The sequence below is a fragment of the Bos javanicus genome, chromosome 4 (assembly GCF_032452875.1).
Source record: "Bos javanicus breed banteng chromosome 4, ARS-OSU_banteng_1.0, whole genome shotgun sequence".
NCBI lineage: Eukaryota > Metazoa > Chordata > Mammalia > Artiodactyla > Bovidae > Bos > Bos javanicus.
Genome location: NC_083871.1, coordinates 102,891,113 through 102,909,915, shown reverse-complemented (window position 1 = coordinate 102,909,915; position 18,803 = coordinate 102,891,113). Strand labels below are relative to the sequence as shown.

Genomic DNA, 18,803 nt, shown 5'->3' with positions numbered 1-18,803 from the left:
TATAGATTTTGGTTAGAAAAGACGCTTCTATGATTTTCAATTGTATTAAATTTACTGAGGCTTGATTTGTGGCCCAACATGTAATCTATCCTGAAGAATGTTCCATGTGCACTTGAGAAGAACGTGTTTTCTGCTGTTTTCAGATGGAATGTTCTATAAATATTAAGTCTGTCTGGTCTAATGTGTCATTTAAAGCCTGTGTTTCCATATAGATTTTTTTGTCTGGATGATCTGTCCATTGGTGTAAGTGGGGTGTTAAAGTCCCCCACTATTTTTGTGTTACTGACAGTTCCCCCTTTTATGGATCTTAGCATTTGTCTTATATATTGAGGTGCTTCTTTGCTAGGTGCATATATATTTAGAATTGTAATAACTTCTTGGATTGATCACTTCATCATTATGTAGTATCTTTACTTGCCTCTTAAAAGTCTTTATTTTAAAGTCTAGTTTGTCTTATATGAGAATTGCTACTCCAGCTTTCTTTTAATATCCCTTTGCATGGAATACCTTTTTCCATCCCCTCACTTTCAGTCTGTATGTGTCCCTAGATCTGAAGTGGATGTCTTAGAGGCAGCATATATACAGGTCTTGTTTCTGTATCCATTCAACCAGTCTATATCTTTTGGTTGAAGCATGTAATCCATTTACATTTAAGGTAATTATGTGTGTTCTTAGAGCCATTTTGTTGGTTGATTTGAATCTGTTTTTGTAGGTCTTTTTTCTTCCCTTCCTCTTTTGTTCTCTTCTCTTGTGATTTGATATCCATCTTTAATGTTGTGTTTGGATTGCTCTTTTGTGTATGGATATCTATTATACATTTTTGGTTTATGGCTCCCATGAGATTTTTGATATAGCACTCTCTCTCTCTATATACACACACACACACACACACACACACACACACACAGTATATATATATATATATATGATATACAAGATTGTTTTAAGTTGCTGGTCTCTTAATTTCCATGCATTTCCAATATTCTGCATTTGTATTCTCCTCTACTCACAGTTGTTGGTTTTGATATCATATTTGTGTGTGGATGATTTCCTACCTTTACTTTAGGTTTGACTTTACTGGTGAGCTTTCTTGTTTGTAATTTTCTTATTTCAAGTTGTGGACTTTTCTTTTCCACCCAGAGAAGTTCCTTCAGGGTTTGTTGTAAAGCTGGTTTGGTGGCATTGAATTCTTTTAACTTTTGCTTGTTTGTTAAGCTTTTGATTTCTTTGTCAAATCTAAATGACAGCCTTGCTGGGTAGAGTAGTCTTGCTTGGGGGTTTTTCCCTTTCATTACTTTAAATATATCATGCTCTTCCATTCTGGTCTGCAGAGTTTCTTTTGTAAGATAAGCTGATAAAATTTTGGAGATTCCCTTGTATCTTATTTATTGTTTTTTCCTTGTTGCTTTTAATATTTTTTGTCTTTAATTTTTGTTACTTTGATTAATAGGTGTCTCAGCATGTTCCTCCTTGGGTTTATCTTGAATGAGACTTTCTGTTCTTCCCAGATTTGAGTGTTTCCTTTCTTATGTTGGGATTCCCAGGTGGCTCAGTGGTAAAGAATCAGCCTGCCAATGCAGGAGACACAGGTTCAATCCCTGGGTGGGGAAGATCCCCTGGAGGAGGAAATGGAAACCCACTCCAGTATTCTTGCCTGGAGAATATCCATGGACAGAGGAGCCTGGCAAGCTACAGTCCATGGGGTTGCAAAGAGTCAGACAGGACTGATCATGCATGTACCACATACCTTTCTAATGTTAGGGAAGTTTTCAGCTATAATCTTTTCAAATCTCAATATTGTCTCAAGCTCTTTCTCTGTTTCCTTCACATAATAGGGTGAAGGATGTGAATGTTGGTGCATTTAATATTGTCCCAGAGGTCTCTGAGAGTATCCTCATTTCTTTTTATTGTTTTTTTCTTTATTCCTTGGAAGTGATTTCCACCACTGTGTCTTCCAGCTCACTTATTTGTTTTTCTCCCTCATTTATTGTGCTATTGTGCTAGCCTTCTACTTTTCATTGTATTCCTTCCATTCTTCAGTGTATTTTTTCATTGCAGTTATTGTGTTCTTCTGTTTATCTGTCGATAAAGGACAGAAATGGTATGGACCTATCAGAGGCAGAAGATATTAAGAAGAGGTGGCAAGAATACACAGAAGAACTGTACAAAAAAGGTCTTCATGACCCAGATAATCACAATGGTGTGATCACTCACCTAGAGCCAGACATCCTGGATTGTGAAGTCAAGTGGGCCTTAGAAAGCATCACTATGAACAAAGCTAGTGGAGGTGATGGAATCCCAGTTGAGCTATTTCACATCCTGAAAGATGATGCTGTGAAAGTGCTGCACTCAATCTGCCAGCAAATTTGGAAAACTCAGCAGTGGCCACAGGACCGGAAAAGGTCAGTTTTCATTCCAATCCCAAAGAAAGGCAATGCCAAAGAATGCTCAAACTACCGCACAATTGCACTCATCTCACATGCTAGTAAAGTAATGCTCAAAATTCTCCAAGCCAGGCTTCAGCAATACGTGAACCGTGAACTTCCTGATGTTCAAGCTGGTTTTAGAAAAGGCAGAGGAACCAGAGATCAAATTGCCAACATCTGCTGGATCATGGAAAAAGCAAGAGAGTTCCAGAAACACATCTATTTCTGCTTTATTGACTATGCCAAAGCCTTTGACTCTGTGGATCACAATAAACTGGAAAATTCTTCAAGAGATGGGAATACCAGACCACCTGACCTGCCTCTTGAGAAACCTATATGCAGGTCAGGAAGCAACAGTTAGAACTGGACATGGAACAACAGACTTGTTTCAAATAGGAAAAGGAGTATGTCAAGGCTGCATATTGTCACCCTGCTTATTTAACTTCTATGCAGAGTACATCATGAGAAACGCTGGGCTGGAAGAAGCACAAGGTGGAATCAAGATTGCTGGGAGAAATATCAATAACCTCAGATATGCAGATGACACCACCCTTATGGCAGAAAGTAAAGAAGAACTAAAGAGCCTCTTGATGAAAGTGAAAGAGGAGAGTGAAAAAGTTGGCTTAAAGCTCAACATTCAGAAAACAAAGATCATGGCATCTAGCCCTATCACTTCATGGCAAATAGGTGGGGAAAAAATGGAAACAGTGAGAGACTTTATTTTCTTGGGCTCCAAAATCATTGCAGATGGTGACTGCAGCCATGCAATTAAAAGACGCTTGCTCCCTGGAAGAAAAGCTATGACAAACCTAGACATTAAAAGCAGAGATATCACTTTGCCGACAAAGGTCCATATGGTCAAAGCTATTGTTTGTTCAGTAGTCATGTATGGAATGTGCGTTTTGGACCATAAAGAAGGCTGAGCACTGAAAAACTGATGCTTTTGAACTGTGATGCTGGAGAAGTCTCTTGAGAGTCCCTTGGATGGCAGGGATTCAAACCAGTCATTCCTATAGGAAATCAACCCTGAATATTCTTGGATGGATTGATGCTGAAGCTCCCATGCTTTGGCCAAATGACGTGAAGAGCCAATTCATTGGAAAAGACCCTGATGCTGGGAAAGATTGAAGGCAGGAGGACAAGGGGACGGCAGAGGATGAGATGGTTGGATGGTATCACCGACTCAATGAACATGAGTTTGAACAAACTCCAGGGGATAGTGAAGGGCAGGGAAGCCTGGCGTGCTGTAGTCCATGGGGTCACAGAGAGTCATGACTGAGCGACTGAACAACAACCCATTTCACTTTTACCTCCTGCCACTGGCAACTACCAATGTGTTCTCCGTATCTGTGAGAGTGTGTGTTTTTGATTTCGCATAAGGGAGATCATACAGTGTTTGTCTTTATTTGGCTTATTTCACTGAGCATTGTGCCCTTCAGGTCTATACATGCTTTTCTAAGTCCCAGGAATTCCTTCCTTCCCACCTTTATTTATGTTTTTGGCCATGCTGGGTCTTTGTTGCTGCACACAGGCTTTTTCTGGTTGCAGCAAGTGGCAGGCTACTCTTCACTGTGGTGTGGAGGCTTCTCATTGCTGTGGCTTCTCTTGTTGCAGAGCACTGGCTCTAGGTGTGTGGGCATTGGTAGATGTAGCACGTGGGCTCAGTAGTTTTGGTTCATGGGCTTTGTTGCCCTGAAACATGTGGGATATTCCCGGACTGGGGATTGAACTTGTGTCCCCTGCATTTGTAGGTGGATTCTTAACCACTGAATCACCAAGGAGGGCCCAGGTTCCTTGTTTTTTATGGCTCAATAATATCCCACTGTATATATCCATACTACATTTACTTTATATGCTCATCCATCGGTGGATACTTAGGTTGTTTCTGTATTTTGGCTATTGCAAATAACACTGCAATGAACATGGGAGTGTAGATATTTCTTTAAGTGTTTTTGCTTCTTTTGGATAAATAGAACTGGAATTGCTGGATCATATGGTAGTTCTATTTTTAATTATTTTTAGGAATTACTATACTGTTTTCCATAGTGGCTGCATCAATTTGTAGCCCCACCATTGGTGAATATAGGGTGTAAAAGTTCAAAAGTATTCCCTTTTCTCCACATCCTTACCAACGCCTGTGATCTCTTGCCTTTTTGATACTAGCCATTCTAACATGTATGGGGTGATATCTCACTGTGGTTTTAATTTGCATTTCTTTGGTGATTAGTAATGTTGGGTATATTTTCATATACTTGCTGGCCATCTGTACGTCATCTTAGGAAAAATGTCTATCAGATCCTCTGCCCATTTGTAAATTGAATTGTTTTCTTGAGTTGTATGAGTTCTTTTCATATTTTGGATATTATTATTCATTCTCTGGATATGGGGTATTAAAGTCCCCTACTATTTCTGTATTGCCATCTATTTCTCCCTTTAGATCTGTTAGCATTTGCTTTGTATATTTAGGTATTCCTGTATCGGGTACATAAGTATTTGTTGTATCCTCTCACAGGACTGACACCTTTATTACTATGTAATGACCTTCTTTGTGACTTCTTTTTTGTCTGGTAAGAGATAGCTGTCTTAACTTTGGTTTTTCCATTAGCATGGAATACCGTTTTTGTTTTGTGCTACCATGAGGCTTACATAAGACATCTGAGAGATACAACAATTTATCTTTGATAGTGATTTAAGTATAGTGCTTTCCAAAGCACTACATTTTTACTCCCACCCACACTTTGGTTTGATATGACAGTGTATCTATTTATGTCTTGTGTGTCCATTAACACATTATTGTAGTTACTTTTTATTACTTTTGGAGTGGGCAGAGGGAGAGCAGGAAGATGTGCCAGCCAGCCTCTAGGTCTCTGGAGAGGATTATAGTTGGTCCCTAGATGTGTGTTTAATTGGAAGCCTGCTGCTGGGTTGCAGCTATGAAGATAAGCTACCAGGCCTCTTTCCAGAAAGATGTTTCAGTCTGCTGAGTCTCTGCTGCTGTGCGCTGGGGTGTAGGTAGTTAAGAATTCTTTCTCTGCTTATTATAATCTTGTGCGACATAGAAACAAACTCTGCTGGCCACCAGAGCCAGGCAATCAAGGGGTGTCCCCTGGGCAGTAGCCACAAAATTGGGACATGGTACATGTACAGAAGCTCCTTTCTGGGAGAAACCAGCGATCTGGAGCAAGACAGAAAGCACAGAGATGGCACCTGCCAGCCTCCATGTTTACAGACTATCTTTGCAGAATATGTTTCTAGATGGATGTTGTTAAATTACCTCTGTGTGAGCTAGGGTAGATAGCTAGGTAGTCCTTGGGAGCACTCTAAGAACAATGCTCAGTTTATGATAGCCCGGTCTCGTGTGCCTCATGGACGCAAGCCCTGTTGGCTTTCAAAACTAGATGTTTTGGGGGCTCATCTCTCAGGTGCTGGTCTTAAAAGCTGTGCTGCCAGATGTGGGGTTAAAACCCATCACTCCTCATGGAGAAGCTCAAACTTGTGAGTTCTCCTCTTATCTTGCCTGGGAAATCCTATGGACAGAGGAGCCTGGTAGGCTACAGTTCAAAGGGTTGCAAAGAGTCAGACATGACTGAGCACCTAAGCATGAACTGGGGGAGGGTTCATGGTAAGATTGTGTCTCAGCCTGTCCCACCCATCTTGATGTGGGTTTTTTTCTTTGCTTGATGTGTAGGAGTCATTAAGCTACTTTTGGGGTTTCTTTCAGAGGATATTGCTTTGTATGAGTTGTAGATTCAGTGTGTCCATGAGAGGAGGCGAGTTCATCTTGAACCCAAACCTTTATGAACTTTTTATAGCCTACTTTTGGCATGCAACAATATGTTACAGTCATTTTTCATGCCAATGAAAATAAAAGTCAAGCCCTTTTTCATGCTGAAAAATGTCATTTTATGTGTACTCCAAATGTTACTTTAAATCACTTTATCAGTTCTGTGTAAATGTCTAGACTATTTGATATCTGTCGATTATAAACAACAGTTATAAGCACCCTTGTGCTTACATTTTTATCCAAGTATGCAATTATCTCTTTAGGATAATTCTTAGAAATTGGATTGGTAGGTCAGGGGGTCTGCTCATTTTCCATTTTGATATAGCGTGCTAAAATTCTCTTTAGGAAGATTGTGCCAAAGTGGTAGGCCCCACTGTTTCACATACTTGCCAACTGGTTTTGTTCATCTTTTTCATCTTTGCCAACCTTACTGACAATAAATGATATCCCTTTGTTATTATAATTCATATTTCTTCAATTAGGAATGAAACTGAATGGTCCTTTCATATTTTAATTGGGTGTCTACTTTAGCTTGCCCACTCCTTGTCTTAAATTCAGTTTTAAAACATTGATTTGTGACCATCCTTCATACCTATAAAGTATTTTAGTTACTTTGCTAACATACTGCAGATATTCCCTCCAATTTTTTGTCTTTCACTCCTATTTATGCTCCCCTTTCTTTGTACAGGAACTTAAAGTTCATAGGCACTCAAATATATCAATATGTTTATTTACAGTGTCTGGGTTCTGTGATTAGAATGATAAGGATACATATCTCTTTACTTCCAGTCTTTCTTTGGCCTTGTGTTTTTTTGGGAGAAAGGGTGTGTAAGCTTAAAATTTTTTTTTTTTGCTGTACTGCATGGCATATGGGATCTTAGTTCCCCCACCAGGGATCAAACCTATGCTCCCTGCAGTCAAAGCATGAGTCTTAACCTCTGTACTGCCAGGAAAGTCTCTAAACTTTTTATTGAAGTATAACAATACGTGAAACGTGAACTTCTAGATGTTCAAGCTGGTTTTAGAAAAAGCAGAGGAACCAGAGATCAGATTGCCAAGATCTGCTGGATCATTGAAAAAGCAAGAGGATTTCAGAAAAAACATCTATTTCTGGTTTATTGATTATGTCAAAGCCTTTGACTATGTGGATCACAACAAATTGTGGAAAATTCTGAAAGAGATGGGAATACCAGACCACCTGACCTGCCTCTTGAGAAATCTCTATGCAGGTCAGGAAGCAACAGTTAGAACTGGACATGGACCAACAGACTGGTTCCAAATAGGAAAAGGAGTCCGTCAAGGCTGTATATTGTCACCCTGCTTATTTCACTTATATGCAGAGTACATCATGAGAAACGCTGGGCTGGAGGAAGCAAAAGCTGGAATCAAGATTGCCGGAAGAAATAGCAATAACCTCAGATATGCAGATGACACCACCCTTATGGCAGAAAGTGAAGAACTAAAGAGCCTCTTGATGAAAATGAAAGAGGAGAGAAAAAGTTGGCTTAAAGCTCAACATTCAGAAAACGAAGATCATGGCATCTGGTCCCATCACTTCATGGCAAATAGATGGAGAAACACTGGAAACAGTGGCTGCCTTTATTTTTGGGGGCTGCAAAATCACTGCAGATGGTGATTGCAGCCATGAAATTAAAAGGCACTTACTCCTTGGAAGGAAAGTTATGACCAAACTAGACAGCATATTAAAAACCAGAGACATTACTTTGTCAACAAAGGTCCATCTAGTCAAGGCTATGGTTTATCCAATAGTCATGTATGGATGTGAGAGTTGGACTATAAAGAAAACTGAGCGCTGAAGAATTGATGCTTTTGAACTGTGGTGTCGGAGAAGACTCTCGAGAGTCCCTTGGACTGCAAGGAGATCCAACAAGTCCATCCTAAAGGAAATCAGTCCTGAATATTCATTGGAAGGACTGATGCTGAAGCTGAAACTGAAACTCCAAATACTTTGGCTACCTCATGTGAAGAGTTGACTCATTGGAAAAGACTCTGATGCTGGGAAAGACTGAAGGCGGGAGGAGAAGGGGATGACAGAATGAGATGGTTGGATGGCATCACTAACTCAATGGGCATGAGTTTGAGTAAACTCCAGGAGTTGGTGATGGACAGGAAGGCTTGGCATGCTGCAGTCCATGGGGTTGCAAAGAGTCGGACACTGAGCGACTGAACTGAACATACTTATGTGTGCTTAGTAGTGTCTGATTCTCTGCGACCCCGTGGACTGTAGCTTGCCCGGCTCCTCTGTCCATGGGATTCTCCAGGCAAGAATACTGCAGTGGGTTGCCATGCCCTCCTCCAGGGGATCTTCCTGACCCAGGGATGGAACCTGTGTCTCCTGCATTGGCAGGCAGATTCTTTACCACTGAGCCATCTTTGAAGCCCCCATAACATGCATGTAAAAGTGTTCAAATCATTAAGTCTACAACTTCATTTTCACAAAGTGATATGCATCCCAGATTCTAACCCAGAAATCCCTGCTCTGATATGCCCTCTTTCAGGCCATTATAGTATCAAAGTGTGAGGTCAATGCAGGAAACAACTTTATGATTTCCTGAATGGCAGCCCAGTTGTCCCTACACTATTTATTGAATACCCTGTTTTTTACTCATGGATTAGAACTGTCTGCTTATATTCCCACAATTACTTGGTCTATTTCTAGCTTTGCTATTTTAGCCCATTGATCTGTCTGGTTTCATCACTGTCATATTCTTTTCATTAGTCAGATGGGGTTTATAGTATATTTTCAAATCTGGATGTGTATGCCCCACCTCACTGCTATTCTTTCTCAAATAACCTTTAGAATCATTTATTTGCAATGTGCCTCCCTTGTCAGCCCAAATCCTATTAAGATTCTAATTGTTAATTCATTAAATGTATCAGTTCATTTAGGAAAATTTGACTTTTTTCTCTTAATGTTGCCTTCCCATGTAAAAACAAGGTTTTTCTCTCCATTTATTCCATGTTCCTTGCTGGGATTTTATTGTTTTCTTCAAATAGATCTTGTACATCTTGTTATGTTTATTCTTAGGCATTTTAAGGCTTTTCATTATTATTGCAAATAGATGATTTTTTCATTATAACTTCTAGTCTAACATTTTAGTTAGTTAATTGTAGAGAGGCAGTTTTTTGTCTATGGATTTTCAAACAGCTTACTGAACTCCTTCCAGTGGGTTTCCATTTGATTCTCATGAGTTTTTCAGGTTTATCATTATACATGTCATGATTCCAATCTATCCCTGCATATTGAATCTTTTGGTCAGCATGTTAAGATTCCATAGCTTGCAGACTGTAAAACTCCATTTCCTCTTCTCTCCAGCCACACTACTTAAAAGAGTTCTTTCTCTTCACTGTATTCATTTCTTTCCCCTACTCAGTCCTCCTGTCCCAACCTGGCTGCAACCATCCTGACTCCACCAAAATGCTTCTTGCTATGGTCTCTCTGGTTCCACATCTCCAAATACAGTTGTCATTTTAACTGTCCATCTCGCGGGACGGCTCCCTTTCATGGATTCTGATGGCCATGTCCTCATGCTCTCACCTTCCCATGGCACCCATCACCTTGCAGTCTTTCTCCTGCATCTTTGCTGCTCTTTCTGAATCCACGGTTCCCCCACCTCTGCAATTTATTATTGAGAATTCTTATTGCTCAACATTAGACCCTCATCTTTTCATATTTTTACTCTACTTTTAGCACCCATTGATGATTTTTACCTGAATCAATTCTTAGTGTGGTGGTTATATAATGACTTTCTGTCATTTCTTCTACATTTATTGGTTGGGATTCTTCTATAAAACACATGGAGGCTGAACAACACGCTGCTGAATAACCCACAAATCACAGAAGAAATCAAAAGGCAGGACCTAGACACTACATCTAGTCCCAAAAGACTTCCTCCTGGTTCATCCTGTCAGAACTGAAGAGGGCAAGTTGACTTTTAGCAGAGGGAGGTATTGCAGGAAAGGAGACGGTTACTGGTTAAGCAAGCTGAATTAGTATGAGAAGGGGTAGGAAAACAGGCAGCTCTCATCTTCCCCAGGTATTGGTTTGCCCAGTGATACCCAAGGGGTGGGTGCAGGGAGAAGTCTGACGTGGCCGGTGCATGTTAACATCACTCCCAGCTTCTGGAAGAGTTGCACAAAATGTCTACAAAAGCTTGGCCCAAATAAAGACTAGATCTAGGGTGTCAGAATTGCACAATTTGCAGAATGGCTGCAAAGCCTTTCATTTATGTATTTGGTGGGTTGAACCCTTATTTTCCCTTTGGCATGAAGATCAGTGGAAACGTGACTGGGGTGCAGTATACTGAGTCATTCCTTGTGCTTTGCAGGTTCTTATGAGCGCATCGTTCCTGGGGGCCTTGTGTCTCTTCGCGTCTGTCTGTGTGGTGTGTGCCATTTCTGCATTTACTCTCCCCATTGAGACCAAAGGACGGGCCCTACAGGTAAGTGATGTGGGAATCTAAGTAGTCTCCTTTTGACAAAAGGAAATGCGCTTGGAGTAGGAAAATTCTTTTAAGTAGAGGTGATAATGCCCAAGCCTGTGCTCACACAAGGGTACATTTGTTTAGCAGGTTCCAGTAGAAAAACTGGGTATCCAGTGCTCTTCCATGTAACTTTGAGCAGTATACTGATTATTTACTTCAAACCTTTGCTTCCTGTAAAGCTTGAACTGGGACTAAATGAGTATTACTGATACTTCAGCATTCTACCCTTTCCACTTTTCTTCTGTATAGAAGCAGTGCTGCAGAGCTAAACGTGGCCATAGGGTCAGAAACAGCTGTTTGCATTGCCTGTAGGATCACAGAATCTTTCCTTTTGGTCCTGCTATCTTCCCCCCAGTTTTTTCAACTGCCCATGGTAAGAGTGGAGGCAAAAACTTCCACACTGCACCAGCTGCCATCCAATACTGACAGTCAGACACAAAGTACATAAAAAGAAGTATAATGTGTGCTCCTGGGGGCAAAGTTGTATCAGGGACAGCTTCTCCTAGCCCTCTGCCCTTACGGTTGGCTGTTTCCCTGCCTTAAATACAAAGCTTATTGCTGGCAGGCAAGGGCATGTGTGTACACGCACACATGGGAAATGGGGAGAACAGCTGAGGTTAGTATATACAGTTGACTCCTGAACAGGGGTCAGGACACCAACCTTCCAGGCTGTCAAAGCCTGCAGTATTAACAACTTAGTCTTCAGTGTCCACAGTTCCTCACATCTGCAGATTCAACCAACCATGAACTACAGATCATACAGTACTAGAATATTTACAGTTGGAAAAAAATCCACGTAAAAGTGGACCTGCACAATTCAATCCCATGCTGTTTGAGAGTTAACTATAGTTTGGTGGATCTGAGCTGCCCCATCTAAATGGGACTGTGAAATCATCGTGCTTGTTTGGCTGAATGCAGCCTGCCCTCTCCCCCATATGCTATTTATAGTGAATCGTGGGCACATGTTAATTATTTGTCCTGGTACAGATGTGTTTTGTTGTCTGAGTAGTTGGAAAACACTACTGAGTAAAGAGGGGGAAAGCACAACACGCTAGTGTCAATTTTTTCTTGTCCTAGATTCAAGATGTGTTATTGTTTTCCCTTTAACTTTTAATCTTTTAATCACAGATTAGATAACTTGCTAAGTAATTAGAAATTTACGGCTTTGTTTAGGTTCCTTACTTGGAAAGGTGATCTAATCACTGAATTCTTAAAACCAGGGATTGTATTAGGTGATTCAGATGATTCCTTTTAATCTTAAATAATAGGATTATCACACTCTTCACACAGTTGAGGAAAGTAAGGTAAGGGAAAGTTAAGTAACTTGTATAAAGGAACATGCTAAATACAGAGGGACTGGAATTTAAACTAGATTGCAAAATTAAGTGGTGCTACATCTTATGCTAATTTTCTATGGTGGTGGTTTTTTAAAGTAGCAATAATATGTATAAAATGAAATCTGGCTCATCATCTCACGTGCTTTATGGATTTCCGATTCAAGTCATATGCTGCTGCTGCTAAGTCGCTTCAGTCGTGTCCGACTCTGTGCGGCCCCACAGACGGCAGCCCATTAGGCTCCTCTGTCCCTGGGATTCTCCAGGCAAGAACACTGGAGTGGGTTGCCATTTCCTTCTCCAGTGCATGAAAGTGAAAAGTGAAAGTGAAAGTGAAGTCACTCAGTCGTGCCGGACTCTTAGTGACCCCATGGACTGCAGCCCACCAGACTCCTCCGTCCATGGGATTTTCCAGCCAAGAGTACTGGAGTGGGGTCAAGTCATATGAGCCACTGACAAAAACCATTCCCTTTTCTGTTGATTGAAATGAAATTATTTTACATGTCTGTTTATAAGACTTAATGTTAATATCATTCCTACAACTTTCATATGCAGATCCAATAAATATATTTGTGTGGGAATATAGCCCTTGATGGCTCTGCTACTCAATGGCTGTATGTCTTCAGGCAAATCTCAAAAGGTGTATGTCTGTATCTCAGTGTTGTGAGCACTTAACATATGAAACTATCTAGTAACTGATACAGTAAAACTTCTAAAAATGTTTAAAACATGCCCTAAATTTTACCTTTCAACAGGATCCCAAATAATTTTAATGAACCAACCTGGCCAATAGTTAATAGTAGTAATTCCACTTTAGAATTACTTTAAAAACTTATTTTGATGGGCCTAGTAAACAATTAAAAAAAGAAAAGGTAAGTATAATGTGATTTTTTTCCCCTAAATGATATCTGTAATTGAATTATAAAAGTACTATTGCATTGTCAGGTACACAGGTAAAAATGTTAGACCTTTAATTCTTTATTAAAGAACCTCCTGTTACTAGTTTTCACTGCCAGATAGCTGAATGTGAAGACTTCAAAAAAATTAAATGTATTATCTATTCTTTCTCCAGCAAATTAAATGAAGATCTGCAAATCTATGTCTACCAAAGAAGAAAAATGTATTTTCACCTTCACAAAGAGCTGTGGCACATTTAAAAACACCTGGTTTAATTTTGGTATACTACTTGGTAGTTAAGAAATTGATCATGTATGTTTGAAAAACAAGAGGATGAAATAAGTTATCTGTATATATAGTCTCTTAGGGAAGAGATCAATACAGAAGTTTCATAAAATATACATTAAGGTTGGTGAGGGATATCTAGGAGAGATGGGGAGGGAGAAGCTGGCTTTCATTGCTTGGCATCAAGTCTGTTCATGTTTATATGAATAAGTATCAGACAAAACCTATACTTGATATTCTCCCATGAGGTATACAGCAAAAGCTGTATTAAAATTTTGTAGCTAAGACATGAGTTTGAGGTGGTATCATTAAGCCTTTCAAAATAGAAGTCATCAAATTCAATTATAATTTAGCATACTTAAATTGTGACCTCCATACTTCATAATGAAAATTACTTATTCTTAAAAGAATGTACTTAAATTCATTGGAATCTTGTGTATAAAATAACCAAAGTAGCTGGGAATAAACTTTTTCCCATTCTATTTTGACTCTAATTTCATTACAGTATAGCAAGCTTTTCTACATGATGTAATTATATGCCCTTTGGAGAACAACCATGTGCATGCATATCATACCTGTGCACACAGGTATGCTGTGGAAGAAAAACACCCATGTTTTTACATTTAGTCTTTTGTTGCTCTTTGGATTTACGGTAGACTTCTTAAAAGAGGAATCCATACCCAATGACTTGACTCCCCTACTCCTTCCACCCCCATTTTGCAATGGGAAAAAAAAATAGAATTTGTTGCTACAATGATGAAGTGTCCCTGGACTGGCGAACTATGTGTATGCAAATCATTCCTATTTGAACTACAGGCACAAATGGCTTGAAGTCAGGAAAATGTCTATAAAGGGCCAGAGAATAAACATTTCAGACTCTGAGCTACATATGGTCTCTGTCAACAGCCCTCGCCAGCCTTTAAAAATGTTAACATTATTAGCTCTCAGGCTGTAATAAAAGGAGGTCATAGGCTGAATTTGGCTAACAGGCCATAGTGGTTTTTTTGAAGTAAGTTTGAAGGCTCAAGATGGAGCCACTCCTGCCCAGGTGCCATGTCAGCAAACCAAAACTTAAATAAGCTGCATGTCCCTGTAAATGGTCTGCTTGACCAGAAACACAGTACAGCCAGTTGGCCAGACACCAAGCCAAATGTGGCTCTCTACTCACCTCCTTATTCATTATCCTCCTGTCTTCAGCTTCCCTTTGCAGTATTTTGGGCCCCTGCAAGTGGAGAGTGCCTGCTTCAAGTGTCAAAGTTTGTTTGGATTGCCTAAATCGTCTTTTGACGGGGAGGATGGAATCCCAAGCTGACTTCCAATGGCCTGTGGGACAAGATGCATAGGCAAAGAGCCCACTGAACCCTCCCACTGAACCCTTGACGTTGTTTTTCTCATCATAACCAAGGGCAAGCCACTTAGGGATTTGAGCTCTGACCCCTTGTACACAGTTCTGATCCAAACAAACTTTATGTAAGGGGAAAAAGAAATGTGTGTGTGTATACTTATTTCCCAGAAAAGTTCCAAGACAGCTTATATTGGGAACCCACAATGGGTGGCAGCAGTTAGGGAATGCATAAAGAGAACGCCACAGCAAAAAGTGTGGGGAGACTTGGAAAATAAGAAATTACAACTGTTTGAACTAATGGCACATCATCATCTAAGTAGCACAAGTCATACTATTAAAAGTCATTAGGGCGACTGCTGCTTTTATAAAGAAATCTTCTCATTTAAAGATTAAATAGATCAATTGCTAAGGGGAATCTTGAATCCAAAGATGTAAAACTGGTAAGCATGGATCAAACACTTGAAAGATTTTAGAGTGCTTCCACCTAAACCTAAGACTCATGTGCTAAGATGGTCATGGACTGGGTTAGATTGACACTGGGCCACCTGACAACCTCAAGAAAAATTCTGTGCAACAAAGTACACTGTAAAATACCACCAGATCCCCAGCCTAGCAGAGTACATCCCTCTTAAGGAGTAATTTGGTTCCCAAAGACCCAAGGCTTATTACCTAAGACTCCTTGAGATCCTTGAGTTTCAAAAAACTGAGCAGTCCGCCTTCTGGCACACCTACTTATTCTGTCATAATAATTGTGGTCCTGGAAACTGCAGACATCTACAGAAATGGCAAAAATCTAAGACAACCTAGCATTGCAATGGCCATCATCAGGGACATTCCAGTTAGACACACTATTTAAGAACCACCTGTGAAAATGTTCCCAAATCAACCAGCATGGGATATATTTTAATTGCTATGCAGAAGACTCCAAAATGCTGCAAAATTCCACAACAGCTTCATTGAAAGATTCAACGCTAAAGGCTATTGAAAAATCTGAGAAAACAAGACAAATGTGGCTCCAACAACTATTTTTCTTTTTACCTGAATACTGTCTCCTAATCCTAACTGAACTGCCTTTCCACTTTGAAGAGACAAGACCAAAAACATTCATCAAGTTGGTTTTAAAACTGCAACAGCTCCAAGGCCAGATAACTAAGATAATAAAACCCCCTCCTCCTGAACTTGAATACCCCCTTATCTATTCTCAAAGGCGGGGCCTTCCAGGGTGAATGGGACTCTGAGGGATTTTCTGATAAACTCTTAACAGTTATTCCCTTAAACAGCCAAGGGGAAACTAAAACAAATGGAAAACCTTGTAAAATCCTAGTAGGCCAGAATTTACACTCTTTACTGTAACTTCTGCTCACTGGAATCTGTAGATCGGGATCCTGGGAAAACCCACATAAGCTAGCCAAAAGTGAGAATTCTTACCAAGGTCAGCTCTTGCTGGTCCCTGGAGTTTCTGGTCCAGAGAGAAATTTCACGTCCTTCCCTTTCCAAATGAAGACTCTGGTTTGGGGAACTCATTGGTTATTGATCCTTTCTCTCCCAGGAATAGCTATTGCCTTCTTGTGTCCTGAGAACTGGCTGGCCTTTCTGCCTGCTGACACATGGGGGTTGTTTGTTCTTGTGTATGGAGGCAGTTCAACCATCAGGCCACAAAATATGGTTGGACAGAAATGTGGGTTGCATCCCATTTGCAGCTTACCAGCTGTTGCCAGCTTCTCCAGAAACTGTCCAAGTACTTCTTTCTTTTGGCTCTCTTTGGGAGTGCCTCTGTGTCTAGGGAGGGTAGTAGCTCTTGGTGTTTGTTCAGTACAGCCAGGAACAGTCACTGTCCAGTCTGAAATTTGGTGTTGGGTGGATGGTCCCCTTGGTATCTTTCAGGTTGTAATCCTGTAATCCAATCCTATTTCCTGTTTCACAAATTGAGTCTCTAAGACCAGAAAAAGTTCACCTATCCTTTTTACTAATCAGAACCTCTCCCCTATCTCACAAGGTTTGTGAAAGTGAAAAGTGAAAGTCGCTCAGTCATGTCTGATCCTTAGTCCATGGAATTCTCCAGGCCAGAATACTGGAGTGGGTAGCCTTTCTCTTCTCCAGGGGATCTTCCCCACCCAGGATTGAACCCAGGTCTCCCGAATTGCAGACGGATTCTTTACCAGCTGAGCTTCTAGGGAAGCCCCAAGGCTTGTAGGTATTGTAAAAATGCAGGCTCCAGGTAACATCTTTCTTGGAGGAAGCTGCATTCTTTGTTGATGCCTGTGAGATGTTCGAGTGTCTTTGCTAGGAACTGAGGTTTGTCTCTTTGGAATGCAAACTTCAGGGAGGAAATTTTTTACAAAAAAAAAAAAAGGGGGTGGGCAGTATTTGGAAACTAGGCAAATGAAAAAAATCTTAAGTCTTCTTCACAAATACTAGTAAAAAAGTTTAAACTATCTGTGCAAGTAACCTTAATTCATTCCATCTGCCAGAAACACAATTTGGATCCAACTGGTTTTATGAACTAGTGAGTTTTGAATGATCATACCCATCTTGTGGCTAAAATTGTAAAACAAGCTGTAAGATCAGTATGTCACAGATGTTTGATTTTGTTCTTCTGGATGGTGTGGCCAAAATTTGTGAAGAGCTCCATTAAACTGACTTAAAGACAAATAGAAGTTTATATAAATCAAGTAAACTCTCAGAAATATAGAAACTAAGCCAAATATTTTTCAAGTTCATGTGATCTAGGATAATCTTTGGTTAAAAAAAAGTAGTTTAAGTTTTGTCAGTTTAATTAAAATAGACACGTCTTTAAATGGCCTCCCTTGTAGCTCATTTGGTAAAGAATCTGCCTGCAATGCACAAGACCTGGGTTCTATTTCCTGGGTTGGGAAGATCCCCTGGAGAAGGAAATGGCAACCCACTCCAGTATTCTTGCCTGGAGATTCCCATGGACAGAGGAGCCTGGCAGGCTACAGTTAGTGGGCATGCAAGAGTCAGACATGACTTAGTGACTAACTACCAGGCTTACTAAAAGTCAAATAAGTTCATGTTATTTCTTTTACAGAATTTGTCAGCAAGAAATTAGATGAAGATAATAGCAGTTTAAAGTCTCATGAAATTTTCATGAGTAATCCAAACATAATTGTTAACAAACATGAATAAGTTTATAAAGGAGCTTTTCAAAAATAATCATGTTTTATGGTATATCTACTTAAAAACTGTTTCCAAAATATTTTTGGTACTTGAAACCTTAAAGTCATACTAAGATTAAATGATGGATATTTGTTGAATCATTTCCAAGTAAGAGAAAATTCTGAAATATTAATTACTGAGCATAGACTTACTTTTATAGAAAAACCAAAAGATATTTGGAACATGTTTTGTGTCATGCTGAAAAATTTCCTGCGAGGAAGAATATACTTCCAGAAATTATTGCAAAAGCATTATCAGATAAGAAGTGATATTTAATTCTGTTAGGTTATTTGTGCAGGCATGTTATTAATATAAGTTATCAAGAAATTATATTAAATTTCCAATAATCTGACATTCTAGTACAATGGTATCAGTCATAATTCCAGTTATTATCTTAAAATGTTAGATATCTATTTGTAGCTCATAGAAATAACCACATTTTCTTGTCAGTTCCATAACTGAACTCGTCAGCTCTCTTTAGTATTTTAAAGTCTTGTCATTTATATAGACAGTTGTTATTTCACTCTGATCCTTTTACAAAAATGAGATTCATGCAAAGTACCCTATCAAGTACTCTTGACCATCGACACTGCTGTTAAAGTGTCAAACTTGTCCTTATTTTACAACTGTGTAAACATGGAAGACCTCAAAAACTGAGGAGGAGGAGAAGTAGCCCACATCAAGGCAGACTGCTCTCCCCCAAGAGTGCTATTACTCATATACCTCAGGCCATTTCAAATTGAACATAATCCAACTTCCAACCATTAGATCTGTGGTGATGCTGGTGATCCTGTAGTTAGTTATTTTTGCCCATGATAAACTTCCCCCCTGTTTTCCAATGCCTCAGTGTCTTTGGAACAAGCTCACTGGATAAATACTTCTGGAGAAGTATAGACCAATTATATGAAACAAATTAATAGACCAACTGGCTTTAAGAAGTATCCCCCACATCCATATTTCTTGACTTATTTGATTCTAGTTAGTTTTGGACATGGAAACCCTGGTTCAGGAGTACTTTCCAAACCATGGGTATTATTTTGATGCTAATAA

General features: G+C 39.7%; 1 protein-coding gene across 4 annotated transcripts in view; it reads left to right on the top strand.

Annotated features, from left to right (window-relative positions):
- SVOPL (SVOP like) overlaps positions 1-18,803 on the top strand; it is a 134,316-nt gene that overhangs the window by 82,937 nt on the left and 32,576 nt on the right. For 2 of the 4 annotated variants that reach the window (XM_061414844.1, XM_061414846.1), the window contains one exon: positions 10,560-10,673. In XM_061414844.1, coding sequence (XP_061270828.1) covers positions 10,560-10,673 — 114 coding nt within the window. Of the gene's footprint in view, positions 1-10,559; positions 10,674-13,121; positions 13,714-18,803 lie in introns of those variants that run through there. The other 2 variants (XM_061414847.1, XM_061414848.1) reach the window with 2 other exon arrangements.